Here is a 22265-nt window from a genome sequence, read left to right as displayed (position 1 = left end):
ACTGCACCCGTAATGAGTTACACATATGCATTGCTGCCACCTTGGCTGAATTCGTTCATTCATGGAGTACTATTTATTCACAGTCTGTCTGCAGAGCCAGTTCTTTTGGATTCATCAGCCACTTCTACTGCATCTTCATTTTGCATTGCTCCTAGGTCGATCTTACCATCCCCTGATTTCTGTTCCACGCCGTTGCAGTTGAAACTACATGATACAGATGTGGCAATGTTTCATTGATTCAATTTTGCTACCTCTGTCTTTCACTTTTGCTAATTTGGATGACATACTTATCTTTTCCTCATCTGCCAAGGAAGACAAATTTGATGCAGTTCATATGGCTCTCACAGCAAATGGTGTGATTATCAGGAACGACAGATCCCAACTCTGCTTGGCATCAGTTACATTCCTTGGCCATTCGGTCTTGGCTGACGGCCTCAGACCAATGGATTCTCGTGTCGAAACCATTCTTGCACTGCCTCTCCCTGGGCATTATGCACAACTTCGACACTTTCTGGGTATGATAAACTTTTATCGACGCCATATCCCCCAGGCTGCCTCTGTCCAGTTGTCTCTTACCAATGCCATCCCCAGTAAAAATACCACAGGGAAGTGAAAGTTGAACTGGACTCAGCCCATGCTCGATGCTTTCGACAATCTGATATCAGCCATCACGAAAGCAGTCACTATAACTCACCCTGACCCCGAGGCCAACATTTCTATCACTACCAATGCTAGTGAGTCAGCTGTGGGTGCTGTCTTGCAACAGCACACTGCGGACTCCACACAGCCACTCCATTTCTTTTCAAAAAAACTAACCAGGTGTCAGCGTAAATGGACAGCCTTTGACCGTGAGCTTCTCATGGTCTATGAGGCAGTCAAACACTTAATGGGTGATGTGGAGGGGTGTCCTTTCTCTATCTACTTGAACCATAAACCTCTCATTGACGCAATGCACAACCCAGCGAAGGATCTACCGCCACACCAAACTGACAGATGGACTTCATTTACCAACATTCTTTGGATGTTTGTTACATCTGTGGTGCGGAAAATGTAGTAGCTGACTATCTGTCTTGTATCTTAGTGATCTCCACACCCTTGAACTTAGATGAACTGGAATGACTTCAGACTGAGGATGCGGACACCCAGCGACTGGTTTCGGATGACGAGTCTTCGCTCACCATCAAACCTCTTACCCTGCACAGGTCGTCAAACCTGCCCTGCAACACGTCTCTACTGGTTCACCCCCCCCCCCCCCCCCCCCCCCGGTGCCATCCACTTTCCAGTGCGAGCTCTTTGACACTTTACACAATGCACAATGTGGCAAATCCCAGAATGCGGGCAACGACAAGACTGGTGATTGATTGTTTCAGCTGGTGAGGTGTGCAGAATGATTGCCACTCCTGGACATGCGCGTGTGTACCTTGCCAATCTAGTAAAATGGACAGACATTTGCATCTCCTTTAGGACAGTCTGACTTCCCCAAGGGTTGCCTCTGGCATGTGCACATTGATGTGGTCTGTTCTCTTCCCCCTTCTGAGGCGTACACAAATACTTTTTGTCTATGATCGACTGCGTAACCCACTGGGTTGAAGCAGTTCCCCTGGCCAACATTACCATAGTAACTATAGCTTGTGCTTTCTTGTCAGCGTGGGTGGCGAAATTTGGCTGCTGCCTTTCACTTACTAAAGTCCAGGGATGACAATTCGAGGCTTCGCTTTTTGCTTGATTGTGTGAACTGTGCTGAGTAGCAAAATTTCACATGCCAGCCTATCATCCATAGGTGAACAACTTGGTGGAGTGATGGCACAGAATTCTTAAAGCTGCACTCATGTGCCATGGTGGGCTTTGGTCTGAGGCTCTGCCTTGGATCTTACTCAGCATCCACCCCGCCCACAAGGAAGTCCCGAATGCTTCGTTGGCAAAGATTTTATATGGAGAACTTCTCATCCTACCAGCAGAATTCGTTAAGGACACACCCCTGACCAACGCATTCAACCTTCTGGCTCTTGTAGGACGAGTGCATGCGGATGTCGCTTGCCTCTGCCCAGCCATGCCTCGCACTCATTCCACACTGCCAGTGTTTGTACACAAAGACTGGCATCGTGCAAATTCATCATGCTGCAAGATGACTCTGAATGGGCAACCCTACAACCAACATTCTCCAGTCCGCATTGTGTCTTGTGCTGCTGAGTTAATGCCTTCATCATAGTACTCAATGGACAACTGACTGTGGTTTCAGTGCACCATTTAAAACCTGGGTGGTCCATATTTGAGCCATGTTCTGCCATCCCTGACTGACCTGCCTTTGCTGGCACCTCGCCTGCTGATGCCACTGATGCGACCTCCGACTCCCCACTGCCTGCGCAGCTGTCCGACATGGCTTCCGAGGTGCCCGCTTCACGTGCCAGACATTGCCTTCATGTGCTGGCACAAGAATTTTGTATTGACATGAGCTAGCTTCGCCCTCGTGCTCCTCACTGCCCAGGGAGGGGAGTGGGAGGGTGGGGGGCCACTCTGCGGCGCATCTGGTGTGAAGCACCAAGTCCCATGTCTTTCAATCATTGTTCTTTGACTTTACTTTTAGTTCACTTTTGTCTATGTCTCTCTGCTTGCTGTGTTCAACAGCTTCTCTTGTAATCACTATGTTCAGTGTTAAAATAAATGTTCATTCAACTGCAAAAGTGTGTTATTACAGTTCTATGCCAAGTAATACCCACATGCATTTTCAGTCTTTTGTCCTTGTATATTTAGTGTGATTTTATCCTCTATCCTTATCTTTCTACCAGTCTGTTCATTTACTATACCCCAGACAGTCTTAAATTTGTTGGAAGAGCACCTAATTCTTGTACCATTGTGGGCTTTTTTATCCCATTTGATAACTCTCTTGTATGTGGTTTTGTAATTTTTATGGTATACCTTAAACTCTTTGGATTTGTTACTGTCCAGTTTGCTAATTCTGTGCAGCAGCCTCATATTTTCTGATGAAGTTTTAATACCTTTTGTGACCCAAGCATTCTGTTTTTTGTTTGTGACAGTCTTCGGTTTTTCTAGGAAATGGCAATTAAAGCAATATTCAAACGTCTGCAGAAAATTGTCATATTTTTTGCTTGTAGTTGAAGAGGTAAATACACTTTGCCAGTCTTCTCTCTTTAAGCTAAGTACAAACTTATTTGTTACTGTCACTATACCTTCTACACTTAATAACTGTTTTTCCTGTTGAGAGTACATTGAGTGGTGGATTAAAATGTACTGTTAGTGAACTGGGACATGAAAAACCAACATCTATAACTTTTACAGTGCAGTCAGCGTTAATAACCACTGATCAAGATAGCTGTTTAATCTCATTGGACATACCTGTATAACTTTCATATTTAAGTTGACAGACACCATTAATTTTACTAATTGCGACTTTTGAGCAGATTCTTCAAGGAAATCAGTGCTTAGATCACCACATATTATTATACTTTTTTAGTTATTGTGACTTGCCTTTTCTAGCAGTAGTGAAACGTTTTTGAGGAAGACAGAAAAATTGCCACTACATGATTTATATGCACACATTATACACATATTTAGGATGGCAAGTACTTCCCCAGCTATTTCAATGTCTTTGTCTAAGGAATACACTTTACAGGAGTGGAAAGGTTCACAGCTAATTCTATTTCTTATGTAGATACAAGTTCCACCACCTTTGTCATTTTTCCTAGAATAGTGGTGAACTAATCTGATGTTTTGAATATACTGATAAGGTAATTCTGACTCTTTTAGACAGTGTTCACTAATACACAGTAAGTTCATGTTTGACAAAACATTAGTATCATTCGTAAGAATTTCAAATTCACTTACTTTATTTCTCAATCCTTGTACATTGTGACAGTATATGTTAAGGTTGTCACATTCTTCTATGTGAGGAAGATTTATGTCTGCTATGTCCTCTAGTGAAAGAGGTGACCTGATCATAAAAAATTTTCGTTATTAGCTGACACGTTTTACACTTTTTTAATTTTTCTTGACGATCTTCATGGAGATACTCAGGTACTATAATTATTTGTGTAATATTTATATTGTGTAATATTTTTCTTGTTTTTGTAATTATTTGTGTAACATTTATACTGTGTAATATTGACTTTTGTAATGCCTCAGATGATCTGAGGTCTCTACAACAATAAAAATCAAATCAAATCAGATCTTGCTGCTTGAAGCTGTTCTCCCAGGAGAAATGTGACTCTCCAATGATGAATATGATGCATTGGGAGTATGTTGTGATCTCATAGACTTTTCTTGTTGAGCTGTTATTTGAATAGCGATATCCAAATTTTGACTGTGTAATAATTCGCCGCCACTGTCTTGTGTTTTTGTTAGTGAAGTTTTCCTATCTGCTTCTTCATTAATTGAAAGTAAATTTTTTGATGCTGTTTCTTTTCTTCCAGTAGTACCTACTGTTTCATTAGGCACAGGGCGCTTTTGTTGGGATTGGTGGCATGGTGTTTCATATAGTTTGGATGTTTCTGGTAATAATGCTTTAGCAAGTACATGTTTTTCTTGGCAGTTTCTGTGCATGGCGAGTAAAGTAGCTTCTTTCTTTGGAGCTAATGTCTAAAAACTTGACATGTTTGAATGCTTTACAGATTTTTCGAAACTTTCTGATATTGTCCTGAAGCACCATGCGGAACAGAGGATGTTTTTGCGTGTTAGGAGACCATTTTACTGACGGAACATACGTCGAAGTCCAGGCAACCCAGTTCTTCACGGAGGTGATCTGGCTTCATATTGAAGGGCAGCCTCCGAAATGTAGACTTGATCAGTTTCATCGGCTCCAAGGCATTCGTAAAACTGTAGTTTCTCGTCCCTGACCATTTTCATGACTTCTTTGTAATTCTCTTTGGAATGCATCATAACTTTGTACCCGTTGCGTCCGACAAGACAAATGGTAATATTATTCTGCAAAGCAGATTTCATTTTAAGTTGGAGGGACTTGTAAACGGCCAGACGGAGTGGCCAAGCGGTTCTAGGAGCTTAAGTCTGGTACCGCACGACTGCTGCAGTAGCAGGTTCGAATCCTGCCTCGGGCATGGATGTCTGTAATGTCCTTAGGTTAGTTAGGTTTAAGTAGTTGTAAGTTCTAGGGGACTGATGACCTCAGATGTTAAGTCCCATAGCGCTCAGAGCCATTTTTGAACTTGTAATCCTCTTTCCTGTTAACAACTAACCGTGGTGGAGGTGGTACTCTCTTTCCTTGCTTGGACGCCACGGATACGTCCACCTAGGTTGTTATACTTCATTGTCATTGTTGTACTGGTTATAGTACTGGTTATCGAGTTCGGGCTTGTTACATGGGCGCATTAAGAGTAACAACCCTTGCGGTGTGCTTGCGGTTTGGCCTTACATCGGTTTGGAAACCTCGCTCACATCAGCATGGCGCTTCCGTGAATTTGTTTTGGTTTCCATTAAGTACATCGGATGGCCTGGTAGTGAGAGCGATTCCCATCACAATGGCCCGGTTTGCTTCCAAGATCTGCAAGTTGTCGGCGCTGTGAACAACAGCTCGTGGAGCAAGGTCAAACTCAGACTACTGTATGGGCGTAGAAGCGTGCGAGACCATGGAACCATATGCGGAACAATCTTCTAGAATGGGATGATCCGTCTACCTGTCCCCAACATTAAATGTTCTGGCGGCTGCGTACGAATGCATTGCCATCAGTACAGGTCGCTTCTGAACAACTTGACAGACCGTTGCTCCCGTCCACGGATGGAGAGAGGCAGTCGCAGTTGACAAGAGATTAGGAGTAACTTAGAGATTTCTGGCGACAGGTAGGTGAAGCTAAGCAGAATTAATAAAATTCTGTGGAAACCTTTGGATAATTATATCTGCATGATAAGGACCTGTTCAGACAATTAACGTAAAACAGTCTTTTTGAGTGTTGTAATAATGTGGTGAAATTGGGGTGTACTTCGCACGCCTCTTACAAGTCTTCGCAGATATATGACGTATTTTTCGAAGTTGGAGCGTTTTCAGCAGTGTCATAGGGAATCCTCCGTTAACCATCCTAAAGTGGTATGTACAATGATTATCCTTGCATAGGCCTGTTAATTTTTGTTTTGTTTTAAAAGACTCAATAAAAATTTAATCTGATGTTTGACCTACACAACGGCTTATTGAAAAGTAAACGATGCACACTGACGCCGCGCGGCTTGTTCCTTAAGCCCTGTCAATCGTCTGATTGTCGTCAAGCCGTCAATACTTGACGTCACACGTTCCGTATCTATTGACAATAAAGGGAATATTTTGAGATCCATCAGTGCTCGTCTGTATTTCTAGTATTGACAATACGTCAATGAGCGCCCTCACACAGTGTGTTGACAGATTGACAATATTATTGAACGCGTGGGGAGTTTTGTTACCTCAGCGTACATCTAAGACCCAACTCTCGCACATTTGGCTGCTCAACACACCCCTTGGGGTCTCCCAGTCAACAATGCCATATTTGCTATGCTTGAAAGGACAGTTAATGTCCAATGATTTAAGTTAAGATTCCAGGAAAAGAATGAATTTGTATTAGAGCGTCAAAATTTTCGGTGAGAATACCGTAAAGTACAGCGGTTAGACTTTATACTTTTGCGTTGCACTTTAACATCAGGAAATGTAATTTTATTTTTCTGACTAAATTTTCATTGGTGTCAACGTTTTCCGTAACTGTTCTCTATGTTGGTTATCCTGCAGAAACATAACACACACGATGCCTCATGCGGCGATTTCGGTTTGGCACGTAGGCCAGATCGTAAATGTTAGGAGCATTTGTGAGTGCTGTGTGTTGACTTCTGGATGTTAGTGGTCGATATCACCCCCCTTGGTTGGGGTGGTGAAGAAACAGTTTTGCCAGAAGTTAAAAAGCTACCGTAGACAGGTAATCTCGTAGTTAATCTTCATGAACGTGCATAGTACACAAAGTATTCACTTTGTGCAAGCAGAACACTGTCAGTTTTTTTTCGTCTTAGCGAGTAATTGTGTTAAATTTTATGTGATAATTGTACATTCTTATTTAATGCATCGGAAACAATGAGAGGTGTGGATGATATCCGAAAGCACAGCGTGTTCAAGGAGACAAATTTTCCATTTCATATTTTCTTCTGATAGCGAATAGGGATTTCTTATTTTTCTCTCCCCCTAATTTGCTTTTTTGAGATTCAGTATTTATTTTAGGGCGGTACTTGAAACATGCATGTAACATCGTCATCGCGTGGCACTACGGCTATCAAGTGCAGCGATCTGTAAGCAAATCTCATGAATGGTGTAGGGAATATATATCTCTATCCCACCTGCGAAACCCCAAATATGCTCAGTTTATTTCAAGTTTTTATATGAGTTTTGTTTCCATGCAACAAATCTCAAAATGGTTACATTTCATGTGGTAACTGTTGAACATTTCAAAAGCTGTACAAGAATAGGCACTTACTGTTAATATTATGTTAATGCACCCACGTCTAATTTCCCAAAGCTTTACCACAACCAATGCGGTGTGTTAACACAATACCGTTTTTGTTGTTTGGTTTGTTGTTCAGTTACCACTGCCTCATATTACTACTGTGTTTATGTACGGAAGTTTCCTCTCCCCTATCATCGACTCTAGTTTTCTAAGTAGTTTGGCAGGCTTCTAGCGCAACATGTTTCATGAAATGAAACTTAATTTGAAATAATAATTAACTCGAATCAAATTTCAATATTTTCAATGTTGTGACAGCCGTGAATTCGTGTTAGGATTATGTGAATGGCTTGCTGTTGTTTTTTTTTTTTTTGTTTTCATGGATATTTCTTGTATTTCGACATTATGTATGTTTTTCTTATATTTTTGTACAAATATGTATGTAGCATGTTCTTACGTTATTGTTGACATTCATACTAGGAGGGAAATGTTGCTGGACTTTATCTGAGGGCCAATTCCTTTTACAGTGTGGCATACAGCTGAAAAACTACTGATAAGTGGGAAAAGAGGTACTGAAATTGTGCACATAGGAGAGATAAAGAATTAAAGTTGTCCTTGTTATATTAAGCAGCATGCAATGAAACTGAATGAAAAACACTTACGGAATGCTGATTACCATGGGCGAAATTGCGGGGAGTAATGTGGAGGCTTTCATTGACACTGAAAATTTTATCAGTTGTGAGTTAATACTGTAGAATGTTGTAGGAAAATCAACCCAGCATGTCTTTAGAGGCATAGTTTAGCCAGGTCACAGTTTATAAAGCGGTGTGAACATAGATTTTATGGTGTGGCATGTGCCCAGTATATACTTCATCATATGGAATCTGTAAGGTGTATGTTAAAGAGGTGGGGGAAATGTCAAGGACACTAGGTTCTTGGAGAGAGGAATACTCCTAGGTGAAGTAACTTTAGGAAAATATGTTAAAGACAGTGAGGAATGAATTTTTCACAGGAAGTCAAATCATTACTTCAGAAACTGTAGGGGAGTATCTCTAGTTAACAAGGCCTGTAAGATTTTATTTTGTTTACTACTAAACTGCTTGAAACCATACACAGAAAATATATTCGGGAATTATGAAAATGATTTTCTCAGTAATAGATCCACTACTGACACATACTTGTAACCAGACCAGTAAATGATAAAGTACAGAAATGTAAACAAAGAAATAAATTACTTGTGCGTTTATTTTGTGGAAGCTTATGGCTTCTTTTACAGAATAAGCCTGTGGAATATAATGACAGATTTAAGGTTTCCAATTAAACTTATAAATTCACTGTAAAATGGGCATGGATGATAACATAAGTAAGATTTTGCAAAATGGAATAAATTCTGAATTTTTAAAACATAAAACTGGGCTAAGATGGGGAGATGCTTTGTCCCCTCTTGTCATTAATGTAGCCTTGGAGAGAGTAAAGAAAAAACCGAAACTAGTACCTGCCGGGATCCTCCAAAGGAGGAATACTTCGGTTTCAGTGTACAAAGATGATATAGGGCTTATAAGAAAAAGTGAAATAGTTATAGTATTTATTTGTGGAGCTCATAGAAGCTGCATCCAAACTTGACATAAAAGCAAACAAACAGAAAAAAAAAATACGTAATAGGTCAAAGATGGCGGGATGGAAAAAGACAACCACTTGTATCCAACAATCAGCAAACATAAATTCAAACCTGTTTTACAGTTCAAATTTCTGAGCTTGGTGACAGACAGGCACGGAGACAAGTAAAAGTAAAAATGACTGCCGAATGCCAGTAGAACATATTACTCCACGCCAAAACTACCAGCATCTAAATTGCAAGCTGTATCAGTCATCAGACCAGTCGTAACCTACAAGCAGAATCATAGTGTTTAAAATGCAAGAACACCAGTTATATGTATTTTCAAACAAACTTTGTAGTCAAATCTTTGGTCCATGTTATGATAACAATAGCAAAGATGGAAGACACAATCCAACTCAGCAATGCAAATGATTTCAGAATAGCAACAATAATTCGAGAATAATAAATTCCATAAGACTTAAAAGGGCAGGCCATCCATTGAAAATTATTTTTTAGAATATTCACATAGAAGTCATTTGGTAAGAGATCAACTGGGAGACAACGTAGTACACGAAATTTAAACAGTATGCTGCAGGATGGGGCAAATAAGTGGCCAGAAGTAGCCTGGACAGAAGCACTGGTGTGTGTATGGGGGGGGGGGGGGGGGGGGGAGAGACAAGAGATTGTAATGGGATCTTAAATTTCCTTAGAAGCCAAGAAGGAAAGAAAGGACGACAACTTAAATTGAGCCGATAGCATCCTGCTTTTCCCCCAAAAAGCTCATTGTACACATTGCCTGTCACAAGCTGCAACCCCTTCTTTGACGAATGTTTGAACTATTCAGATTCTGTAAATCTGCAAGTTTTATTTTGCAGATGACTACTTGTCCTTTACTGTTTCACCATCTAAAATTTTTCACTGGCCTTCCTGAACTATCAGTTTCTAAATTGATTCTGCCTGTCTTACGAACATGAAAATTGTTTTGAATATTTAAAAGAAATGATGTAAAGGTTTCTGGTAAACACAGTTGCCTCATAAGATTTTATATTACAATTCTAATGTGTTTTTTACTCATTTGCAGTGCATCAAATTAAATTTGAAAAAAAAGAAACCCCTTGATAATATAATTTAAGATAAAACATATATTCTTAGTAGTTTATGAATAACAGTTATATGCCCAATGAGTAACAAAACATTTAGTTACACAAAATTGTAATTTAAAGTTTCTTCATATTAATGTAAGTTGACTTAATAAAAGTAGTTGCCTGACATAATAGAATTAAAATCTTGTATGCAGAGAAGTTTGGTTTGAACTATAATTACAGCTCTAGTAAATGGTTGCAATAATGTATTTAACATCCTAGTTAAAAATAATTTTGAGCAAATAGAGCATCAAGATGAATGCAGGTATTAATGATCACATCCAAATCAACAAAACATAAATTCACATTGCACCTTCCCAAGCGTGAGTCTCCATTCCTTCAATAATAATTAAGTAAATGTCAACCATATGTGGCTTAAATTCAAATAAATGGTGTTGGCAAGAGCTGTGTTTTTTATACTAAGCAAATTAATAAGAAACAGATCAGATCCCCCCATGGTAGATGAATCTGGTCAGGGCACTGTTGCAGAAGCAGTGGAAAAAAGGCCTGATTTAAAGAAACACAAAATCTCGGAGCTGGATAATGGTTTGCAGATGCTCAGAACTTAATGTGGACTTCAATATGAGATAACTGTATTAGTCTCTGCGACTAAGCTCTGCCTCAAAAAAATCTTACAGAAAATCCAAAGCGATTCTTGTCATGTGTAAGGTATACTAATGACAAGGCACAAACCAATACCTTTGCAGCTTGATAGCAATGTTACTCAAGACAGTGCCATTAAAGTGGAGTTACTAAATGCAGATTTCCAAAATTGCTAAGCAGATGAGATGCAGAATCAGTGGCAGCTGCCATCCTCATTTATTTGGAACTAAATACCCATGGTGTAGCAAAGGAAGTGGAGTCACGTAAACAGAACCGGTTAGGTTGCTTTTGGAGTATGCAGATGAAATAACTCAATTTTTAGCCATAGTGTATAACTTTTTACGTGATGAAAGATCTGCAAGCCTACCAAAAGACTGGAGAGTTACACAGGTTGTGCCAGTACACAATAAATGAAACAGAAGAAATCCTCTGAATTACACACACACACACACACACACACACACACACACACACACACACACACACACACACACGCGCACAGTACTGCCACAATTTTTTTTGTAAGCTTTTGGAACGTATACTGTGTTCCAAAATTTTGAAATACATCAAAGACAATAATCTGTTGACATGTAATGAGCAGGGATTTAGAAAATGTTGTGAAATAAGACTGGTTCTTTGTTCACATGATGTAATGACTACTATCGAAAGGGAATCAGGAATTTATTTTTCATTTCAAGATCTCAATAAGGCTTTTGGTGCTGTTCCTCAGAAAGCAACTTCAAAACAAATTGTGAGCTAATGGAGTGATGTCTCATTTGTGTGATTGGATTAAGAAGTGTCTGTCAGGAAGATCACTGTTGCTTGTAATTGATGGGGAGTCATTTAGTGAAACTAAAGCGGTGCTTAGACTTGATCAAGGGAAAGATATTGACCCTCTGCTGTTCTTAGTTTACATAAACAATCTTGGAGGAAATCTGAGCAGCCATCTTTCATTGCTTGCAGATAATACTGTCATTTACTGCCTAGTAAAGTCACCAGAAGATCAAAACCAAGTAGACAAGGTATGTGTATGGTGCGAAAAGTGGCAGTAAAAATTGTGAGGCCCTCCAAATAAGAACTTAAAAAGTTCCATAAATTTTTACTAACATGATAAATAATACAACTTAAAAGGTTGTAGTTTCAACTAAATACCTATAGATAACTGTTGTGAACAACTTAAATTGGAACCATCACAGAAAATGTAGTGAAGGCAAGCCAAAGACTATTGTGTTAGTAGAATGCTTAGAAGGTACAACAAATCAAGTAAATACTGCCTACGCTAGTCCATCCTATACTGCAGTGTTCTTGCATAGTATGGGATTATTTGATAGTATTGACAGAGGTCATCGAAAATGTTCAAAGAAGGGCAGCTCATTTTGTATTGTAAAACAGGGGAGAGAGTATCATGAAAATGGCATGTCAGTTGGGGTGCCAATCATTAAAACAGAGATGCTTTTTTGGTGTGATGAGATCTTTTCATGAAATTTTTTTCACCAGGTTTTACAACAAAATATTTTATTGACTCTCACTTACATAAGGAAAAACTGCAGTGTAATAATATAAGAGAATTCTGAACTCAGATGGAAAGATTAAGGTGTTAACCCATTAAGTCCCAAATTAATTTTTTTTTAAAAGTTGAATTTTTCATTCCTTAATTATAATGTACATAGTGTATGAACCACAATAAGTACAAAAATAGCCAAAGAATATTTATACATGCTGATATAATGGCCGTCCTCAAAATAGGACACCGGGATCTAACGGTATCGTATAGCATGCTAAACTCTATTCAAGTCTTAACTATTTATTTCTTGTGAAATGGTACAAAACACTTCACACAGTTTTACACGGCATTTAACACAATATGTGTTTGGTTTCCCGTTGCATTTAGCTCTTACACATCTTCTTTGCATGCTTCTTTCGTCAATTCCACCAAACCTGATGTCTGGTATAACTCTCAACTGACTTGATGGGAATTCCATTGGACGTCCAATATTCGGTCTTCCAGTGTCCAATTTCAGGTATATAACAGCACGTCTGAAATCCAGTGCATTTTTCCCATGTACTAGTCTCTTAGAAGAGACAGGCATTTATGAGGGCCATTTCCAGCATATGTGTAAATACGACCCAGTACCATTTTTTCCCTCTAATTACCATCGGATATTTCCCAACTAACCAGTCGTGGTCAACACCTCCCATGTACGTGTTATACGACTTAAAAACGGCATGTTGTTGCACTTGTGTGTTCTTACTTGCTTGTCTGCCATACCGCGTAGCTGCTCCCAGAGATCCAACTTTGTCAAAATTTGTACCAATTGTAACGCATCTGTTGTTGTGGCCATCAAACAAATAAGACTTCACCATTCCTGTCGAACTGGTTGTCATAGTTTCCTCGAACTGTCTTTTTCAGTTCGTTGCTGATCAATAGTGGACAGTCACCAACTTGATTCTCTCTTACAGTCTCAGTTGCTCGAAAACGCAAATTTCTCAGATGAATCAGACAATCTCTACTGGTGAAGAAATTGTCAAAGTATATACAATGAATCTTGGATGTTTCAATGCAGTCCAGCATGTTTAGGACTACTCTTGATCCCAATAGTAGGTCATCCCTTGCAGTATCTTCTGGATTCTTTCCACAGTATAAATCAGATTTGAACCAGTAGCCAGTTGCTCCGCAAAGAGCCCACAACCTATAGCCAAATGTAATAGGCTTGCCTCGGATAAACTGTTTCAGCCTACTTCATCCATAGTATTTGACTATCATTTCGTCAATTGACAAATTCTCCTCAAATATTCCAAATTTTTGAAAAGATTCATTTATCATTTTCAACTGTATTATTTACTAATGGGTAACATATTCATAAATATACTTACTTAATACGCAGTAAATTTCAAAGTAACTTCGTATTCAAAAGAGGGGTCGTTACTTACCTCAGCAACAAAATCTGTTAAAATTACCACGTTCTAAAATGAAAATACATCAGCAGTAGCAGAGTTTCGTATTTGAACGTGCAGCGATACAAATAACTGAAATAACACCAAGTCCCAGTGTCCTATTTCGAGTACACTACATTTTATAACAATGGAAAACAATGAATAAAACTCCAATTGAGATAACATTGCAAGTAGTTTAAAAGACACATTGTTGACTATAAATAATCACAAAAAGATCTTTGCCACATATTTCAAATATTACTAAATTGTCGATAAAGTAAATACCTGCAATAACGAAAAGGGTACCTTAGTATTCAATAATCAATTAATGGTAGGATTTATTGCTTTTAATTCCCTGTAAGCGTACATTTGTTATAAAAAGCATCAACAAATGACATAGAACAGTAATAGTTGCAAATTAATAATTTATTGTGTAGTTATAAATAAATATGTGCTCTGTCCTCAAAATAGGACACTGGTACTTAATGGGTTAATTTTGCCCACATGCTGTCAGAGAGTGGAAGGTGGGGTAGTAGTCTGAAAGTGATTCGATGAAACTTTTGCCAATTTGTGTAGTAATCATGTGTAGATTAAAATTTGTGCAGTCTATAAATGTGGCACAATTTAAAAGACCAGCATGTAATTTATTGTACTTTCCTACTGTTTCAGGTTGTGCTGGGGCATTACAATGGCAGTCTTATTTGGAATTCCTCTTGTTGGATCCTTGTTTTATCCAGTCCTACTTGTACTTATAGTGTTCGTAGCATTTTCGTATTTATCACCTAGGAAATACAGTGAAAATGTTTTGGGACCTGAAGATTTGATTACAAAGAACAATGAACTTAATTGTGTTAGAGAAAATCTGGAAGAACAACTGCAGAAACCAGCACCGAAGAAGATAAAGAAAAAAATATGTAGTAAGAAAGGGGGGAAATGCTGCAGTAAGAAGAAGCAGAACTCGTGTCAAAATTTTTTGGGGTCAATTGAAAGTGTTATAGTATTTTACACTACAGTAACTGGCAATTCTAAGGTACGTATGCACTTAATTACTTGGATTAAGGTTGTTTTTGTTCCAATCATTTTCTACAAGGTCTAATTGATTGAAGTGCTGAATTGTCATGTGTACATGTTCAGTAGTAGGTGAAAATGTGCATTGTGAGATTGCAAAAATTGGTTTTAATAAATAAATGTAAGAAATGTGAGAGAAAGTATTAGATGTATGATTTCAACATTCACATGAGGAGGTGGTTTAATTGAAACCTTAGATTACCAAGAAGGAACAATAATTGTATTAACAAGAAAATTCATTAAATTTACTGATAGACAGACTAGCTGGAGTTTTGTAGGGTTAACTGAGGTCTTAGATGCCCTCTGTTGGTTTTGTTTTCATTGTAATCGTAAGTAAGTTTTCACCTTCAGCCAGTTTCCCTATCCATGTGTTTGTTTTCATGTCTCCTGTTATTTCTAAAATATCTCTCTTCTTTGTTCATTTAGCAGCCCTCACTCTATAATGGCTTATCCATTGAAAGTTCATTCCCACTGCCACTAAATAAAAATCCCTATAATACGCACTGATTGTAGATCTTTTTATTTCACACTGTGGACTCTTGGTTCTGACTTCTCTGTTCAGTTCACCATAAGCACTCAAAGCCACTTTTTCTCTGCTATCCATCAAGTTAGTTTCCTCAACTGCCCCAACCACATAACATTATCAACTAGTTTTACAACTCTGCTATTAATTTGTGCTGCTTTATTTTTGGTATGTCGATCATAAATTATTGGCCTACTTTTAGAGTGTTATTTATAAACTAGTTGTTTAATGATTTAAACACATTCGCTGTAATGGTGAGAATAGTTCTGGTAGTTATGAACAAGCAGTTCTATTTTTGTTTCGTAATTCCTTTATTCTTGAATTTCTCAGTGTTGTTTTGAAGTCTAATAGAACCTGTAGTATTGATATTCATACTAATACAGGACAAATAATTACTTTGTTTTCAAGGGGTTTTAGTAGTTTTTCAAAGGAAACTACGTATTTCTCAAAATTTGCAGATAACCACTCATTCCTCTCTCGTATAAATTTGTTCATCATTTCCAGAGGGTCCATTGTGCTAAAACAGCTTCTAAAAATAATCAGTTCCTTTCTATGCTATTCGTTGAAGGTTTTGTACGTTATTGACAGAATTTCTAGAATATTTAATTTTTTTATTCCCCCGACTGCTCTCTTTTGTTTGTGAAATAAAAAAAAATTAAGAATTGTTACAGTTTTTGGGAACTGTAATCTGCTCCAAATATTCGTTAAGTAATATTTAAATGTCTCTCTCTCTTACATTTTAACTAGCCGTAATCACTTCTATTGAAATTTTATTATGGTAGAACTCTGACTCTGCGTTCTTTGATATTATATTCTTAACAATTCTGTGCCATAAATTTGTGTCCTCTGTGAAAAACTCATAAGATCAGTGCTAAAAATTCCCCAATTTTACCTGTCTTCCTAGAGGGTTTACCTCAATTCTACATTCTTATTTGATATCTCTCTTTACTTTGTCCCGTTTTCTTCCTTTTCTTTACGTGGTTGAATGAGTTGTAAGTGGCACAAAACCACGAACAGTTTGCACCGCAGGTGGTGGTGGTGGTGGTGGTGGTGGTGGTGGTGGTGGAGGAGGAGGAGGAGGAGGAGGAGGAGGAGTTGAGGGAATGTTTTTGGCTCTTGCACAGAGGGAAGATATGAGAGAAAATGCTGATGCAATCTATGATTTGTGCTGTCAGCACAACTGCCAATGTTTAGCTTCACTGCATGATTACGATAAAACTACTGCTAGGTTTCGGCAGCAATGGAAAAACAGGACAATTGATGCAAAGTGTTCCAGACCAAACCAATACGTGACAAGGGGCCCAGTCACCACCTTTCTTGTGCCACTTATAACTCAGTCTCATCTTTTTGCAAGTATTTACAATGTATTGCATTCAACAACAGTATTGGTTGTCAATCTTTTATATTCAAACACCAAGTCTTGACGAATATGGTCCATAGGAATCCAGGAAATGTCTGCCATTTCCGGCAAGTGAGCTCTTCTTGGCAGGTGACTTGGCTGGTGACCAGCACAGCCACCACACCACACTAAAGCTGGTTCTACATGAGCAACTTACTGATCAAAATTGACTACTCAAAATGCGTGCCCCTTTTGTACTTACGTTGTAAATCAGTGACCAACCTTGACGCGAGTGTGTCTGATGTAAATGATCTATAGATTGTGCTGAGAGTGGATTGTAGAGTTCTAAATTTCTGAGTATGCTACACGTGAGCAGAGACAAGGGACTATGACAGTGTCTGCTAACATTGGAGTTTTTAACCTAGTTACGTCGATCAGTTATAGAATTTTGGAACACGTATTACGTACGAGTATAATGACTTTTCTGGAGACTAGAAATCTACTCTGTAGGAATCGGCATGGGTTTTGAAAAAGATGAAAAAACAAAGATGATCGTGTGAATCCCAGCTCACGCTATTCATCCACAAGACTTGGAGGTCCATAGACTCAGGTTCCCAGGTAGATGCCGTGTTTCTTGACTTCCTTTTGATACAGTTTCCCCCAGTCATTAAATGAACAAAGTAAGATCATATAGACTATCAGACCAATTGTGTCATTGAATTGAAGAGTTCCTAGATAACAGAATGCAGCATGTCATTCTCAATGGAGAGAAGTCTTCCGAAGTAAGAGTGATTTCAGGTGTGCCGCAGGGGAGTGTCGTAGGACCTTTGCTATTCACAGTATATATAAATGACCTTGTGGATAATATTGGAAGTTCACTGAGGCTTTTTGGGGATGATGCTGTAGTATATCGAGAGGTTGAATCAATGGAAAATTCTACTGAAATGCAGGAGGATCTGCAATGAATAGACACATGATGCAGGAAATGGCAATTGAATCTCAATGTAGACAAGTGTAATGTGCTGCGAATACATAGAAAGAAAGATCCTTTATCATTTAGCTACAATATAGCAGGTGAGCAACTGGAAGCAATTAATTCCATGAATTATCTGGGAGTAGGCATTAGGAGTGGTTTAAAATGGAATGACCATATAAAATTAATTGTCGGTAAAGCAGATGCCAGACTGAGATTCATTGGAAGAATCCTAAGGAAATGCAATTCGAAAACAAAGGAAGTAGGTTACAGTACACTTGTTCGCCCACTGCTTGAATACTGTTCACCAGTGTGGAATCCATACCAGATAGGGTTGATAGAAGAGATATAGAAGATCCAACGGAGAGCAGCGCGCTTCCTTACAGGATCATTTAGTAATCGCAAAAGTGTTATGGAGGTGATAGATTAACTCCAGTGGAAGACTGCAAGAGAAATGCTTGGTAGCTCTGTACAGGCTTTTGTTGAAGTTTCGAGAACATACCTTCACTGAGGAGTCAAGCAGTATATTGCTCCCTCCTATGTATACCTCGCGAAGAGACCATGAGGATAAAATCGGAGAGATTAGAGCCCACACAGAGGCATACCGACAATCTTTCTTTCCACAAACAATACGAGACTGGAATAAAATGGAGAACCGATAGAGGTACTCAAAGTACCCTCCGCCACACACCGTCAGGTGGCTTGCGGAGTGTGGATGTAGATGTAGAGCTCACTGCTATTAGAGAAACGGATTTTGAGATTTCATGTTTTCTTAATCTTTGTGTGTTGTTTGCTTTGTTTTTGTGACATACGGAAAAGTTGCACAATTTGCAGGTGTTCTTGCCCACTAGTGTTTTCCTAATGGAGAGATGAAATATCTGAAGGCAAAAATTGTTTACATTTTATAGAGAGAGAACCCGTATTGTGTATAGATATGAATGTAAATAAATAAAAGTGTTTCAATGAAAATTATTTCAACACTGAAAAAACACAGAGTTACTGGATGAGGATTTTTTTTTTTTTTTTTTTTTTTTTTTTTTTTTTTTTTTTTTTTTGGATGTGACAAAATGACAAGATACTAAAGGTAAAGAAAAAGATACTTTTTACTGCATTCTACATACTGTCTGATGTGTTTGCAAGCATATACTTTCTTGGTAAAATAAATTTATATCCTCTGAAATGTTTATATGACACATTTCCTGTTCTCTTAAGTTCTTAGGAATGTGGAGAATTTATGACGTGACCTTTGACAAGATAGTAACTGTTTTTGTCATTAATAAACTTTGTTGTAACATCTTTTCCTATTTTTTTTATTTTTTTTTTTTTACGGTATTTAGATTTTTCAATATATAGGATAATCCTTCATAACCTCACTTAAATCATACAGGTGTCAAACACCACAGCAGACAGCTTTCACAGTAAATGCAATTTTGACACTGATGTGTAAATAAAAATGATCACTCAACACATGTGAGACTCAGTACAGGAATAATATGCCAGTGTCGCTGCAATAGACACACTTGTCTAAAGTAGTCAATTGAGAGAATAAAGTTGATCTTATAAAAGGGGCTTTTAACACATGTAAAATGAGCCCACCTGCTGGATACACTAGAGGTCACTGTGCTCGTGTCACCAGGGTATGCCAAACTGTCATTGGCTACAGAAGGAAAACGCACACTCTCATGTGTTAGATTCCAAAGCCTTTCACTGTACGTCACAGTTTTTGGCTTAGTTCATCAGTTTTTGCTTTGTTTGTGTCGTTGTAGCATGTCGGAAAATAGCTTGATTACCTTGTACCCAGATACCATTTTCAATTTTTTCATGTTTTTACTTGCTACAACACATGTATGATTTTTAAGAACTGATGATTCATTACCACAAATTGTTGTATAAACATATTATTGTACATTGTATTGGAGAGGATTGCAGTTTTTAATCATATATATCAATTACATATGTTTTATGTTTTTGCTCATGTTTTGGGTTTTTTAAATTTTTGTTCCTCAATTTTGCATTTTTTTTATATTTGGACCACACGAACACTTAAAATAGAGTAAAATGCCTATCTTGGCAAGTCGCCTTTCTTCATACTTCAAAGCAACTTTACACAACTCACCTGCCATTACTTCTGGAGCCTCATTATTTCTCACGAGTTACTTTCTACGTCCGATTTATCTCTTGAACTACCCACACATTTAAAAAAGAGGTGCTTGAAATAAATATGCAGTTTCTTCGTGTGTTTTAAATTATGTGCCATCTCAAGTGACCCTGTTCATGGCATTGTTTCTGTCAGACTTTCACCTACTCTTTAATTGTTCCAAGCCATAGCAAGATGGAGACATGAGTTTTTCACCTCAGTATCAGAGAAATGTTATGTAGAGAATCGAATGACTGTGGCACTCCTCACAGGCGAAATGCACAACTGTTGGATTGTACCATGACAATCTCACAGTATTGCATCAACACCAAAGCCAAAGTATGAGCCATGAACAATGTTATCAGGTCAGTGACAGCAGAACATGAGGTTCCAATCCATGACTGTTAATGAAGTCAGTTACAGCACTTTGTATCTTCTGCCGAGTATGCATGCAATGTAAGTTGACAACGCAGCGATTGAGTCTGTGTAGATTTCAATAGAATGTTTGAAGCAAACATGAATGCAGAAATTCTACTGGATCATTGTCATTTCGCCACTCTAATGTGCACTGGAATATTACTCCAGGTGTGAAAAGGATTAGGATGGAAACAAACTTAAGCTACTCGGTGCACAGATTGCAGTTTGTTCGGAGAGACAAAGAACAGAGATTCTCTTGGGTGCCCATTTGAAGTGCTAGATGGAAAGACAGAGGACAGAAATGGAGAAACGGACATCCTCTCAAGAGGAGAGGAGCTAGGAGCTCCCTTACACTGTTGCAAACTGTGCCAACACTGGAAAAACAATGTGGAGAAGTGAGCTGCTCGGTGAAACAGATGTCCTAAAAGAGTACGGTGAGATGCAAGATCTGTGCCACCTCCCGCAGTGCTACCGGTTGAATGAACCTTGCACACTAGATCTTTTTAACATTAAGAAGACCATTTAAGTCACAGTTTTCTGGAAAAATCTTGTTTGAGTAGCTACAGAAAATAAATAAATCAGTCTTTATTGTGGCCTTATGTCACTTAAGATATTTTTTCTTTTGCTTTCTTCATATCTGAAACAGCATTGGTGTTTAAATAAGTACTTTTGTTAAAACTGATTTCCACTTCAATCTACATCTGTATAACCATCATTTTTGAAGAAGTTGAGAAAGTTGCTATCTTTTATGTTTTGTATCTCTCTCTTCTTAAATTTTCATAATCAAGCATTTATTTTTACTTTACATCTCTGTGATCCTATGCTATCATGAAGTGCTTTAGCATTCATGTGCTGACTGATTTACTTAATTTAAGTATTACTTCAATTTGGACTTTTTGAAGCCAATTTTCTATTTGAATTTTTATGAAATATTGTTCATTTCTGCACAATCTACTAAAATATCACCGTGAGAGTGTTTTTTAATGCAGTTTCCCACTATTGAATCATTCACTATTTTTTGTCATGCATTTGCATTTAAATTCTCCAATGTCATCTTTTACCATTTTACATTTTTTTTTTTTTTTTTTTTTTTTTTTTTTTTTAAGCAGTTGCTGACCTCTCTTCAAAGAAATGTGCCTGAATAGAATGTGAGCATGTTAGTGCATAATGTTGTTCAGTAGTGGAGTGTTGGGAACACCGCAACCAAATGATTTATTGGAAATCCTTACAAGTAGCTGTGACCATTGAATGATATCGCATGCCTGCTCATTAGATTCTAAGGGAGAGTGGTGGCATCCCACTGCCTGATGGGTGCATATGATAGGGGTGCGCGGGGTAGGCAGGCTGCTGCAAGCAAACTCTGCAGAGTTGCCAACTCTTTCTGCTTTAGCTTTGTCTTGATGTAGGTCGAACCTGCATCCCAACTTTGACAGAAGGGTAGCCTACTTGGGAGGGGTTGTTTTGTATGTCACGTTGGGCCCCACTGATACTGTCGTTGGTGAATGAGATCCACTTTTGTGGCCTCTACTTTGTCTGTGATGGGCTCTTAAGTCCATTGTTTCTGATGATGACACAGTGTTGGCACTGGTAGACTGCGTGGTTCTCTTGCTCCCATATCTTTCCACGGTAGAGGTGTTGTCTCCTGAAACTGTAAAAGAGCTGTAATTCCTGGAAGGAGAAAGTGTCAACATGAGATAAGAGACAATCCAAACAATGTGTATCCCCTTCTCCTTTTAGTATGACTTAAATCACATTGCTCAGGTGAAATACCACGCTCCCAGGATACCATTCCTTCGTTTCATCTGTATTTCAGAATAGGAGACCTTGGCATCCATTTCCAAAACATCCCCCCCCCCCCCCAATCTACTAATAAGGTTTTTCCCCGTAGACAAGGTGATGTGAGGGACAGAAGAATCATCATAATATCAAGAATCCTGTGTTGACTTAAAATTGGCCTCAGGGGCTCACAGTTCTTTCACGAGTTCCCCATTCTCTCTTCCGTGACCTATCCTTCACCCAGTCCTCCCTCCTTATCTTCGCTCCTTCCTCATTGCCCCCTCCTTTTCCTTCTCTGTTCTAATTTATATCGATCTGGATATCCACCTAGTGCACTG

General features: G+C 38.5%; 1 protein-coding gene across 1 annotated transcript in view; it reads left to right on the top strand.

Annotated features, from left to right (window-relative positions):
• The first annotated feature begins 6693 nt into the window (after positions 1-6693).
• LOC126350217 (S-adenosyl-L-methionine-dependent tRNA 4-demethylwyosine synthase TYW1-like) overlaps positions 6694-22265 on the top strand; it is a 102565-nt gene continuing 86993 nt past the window's right edge. Inside the window, exons 1-2 of the mRNA XM_050002498.1 lie at positions 6694-6902; positions 14364-14724. Of these exons, the coding sequence (XP_049858455.1) occupies positions 14383-14724 (342 nt within the window). The 5' untranslated portion in view covers positions 6694-6902; positions 14364-14382. The remainder of the gene's footprint in view (positions 6903-14363; positions 14725-22265) is intronic.

The sequence above is a fragment of the Schistocerca gregaria genome, chromosome 1 (genome assembly GCF_023897955.1).
Source record: "Schistocerca gregaria isolate iqSchGreg1 chromosome 1, iqSchGreg1.2, whole genome shotgun sequence".
NCBI classification, from domain to species: Eukaryota; Metazoa; Arthropoda; class Insecta; order Orthoptera; family Acrididae; genus Schistocerca; species Schistocerca gregaria.
The sequence above is the reverse complement of the archived record's forward strand: the minus strand, read 5'-3'. Positions and strand labels throughout refer to the sequence as shown.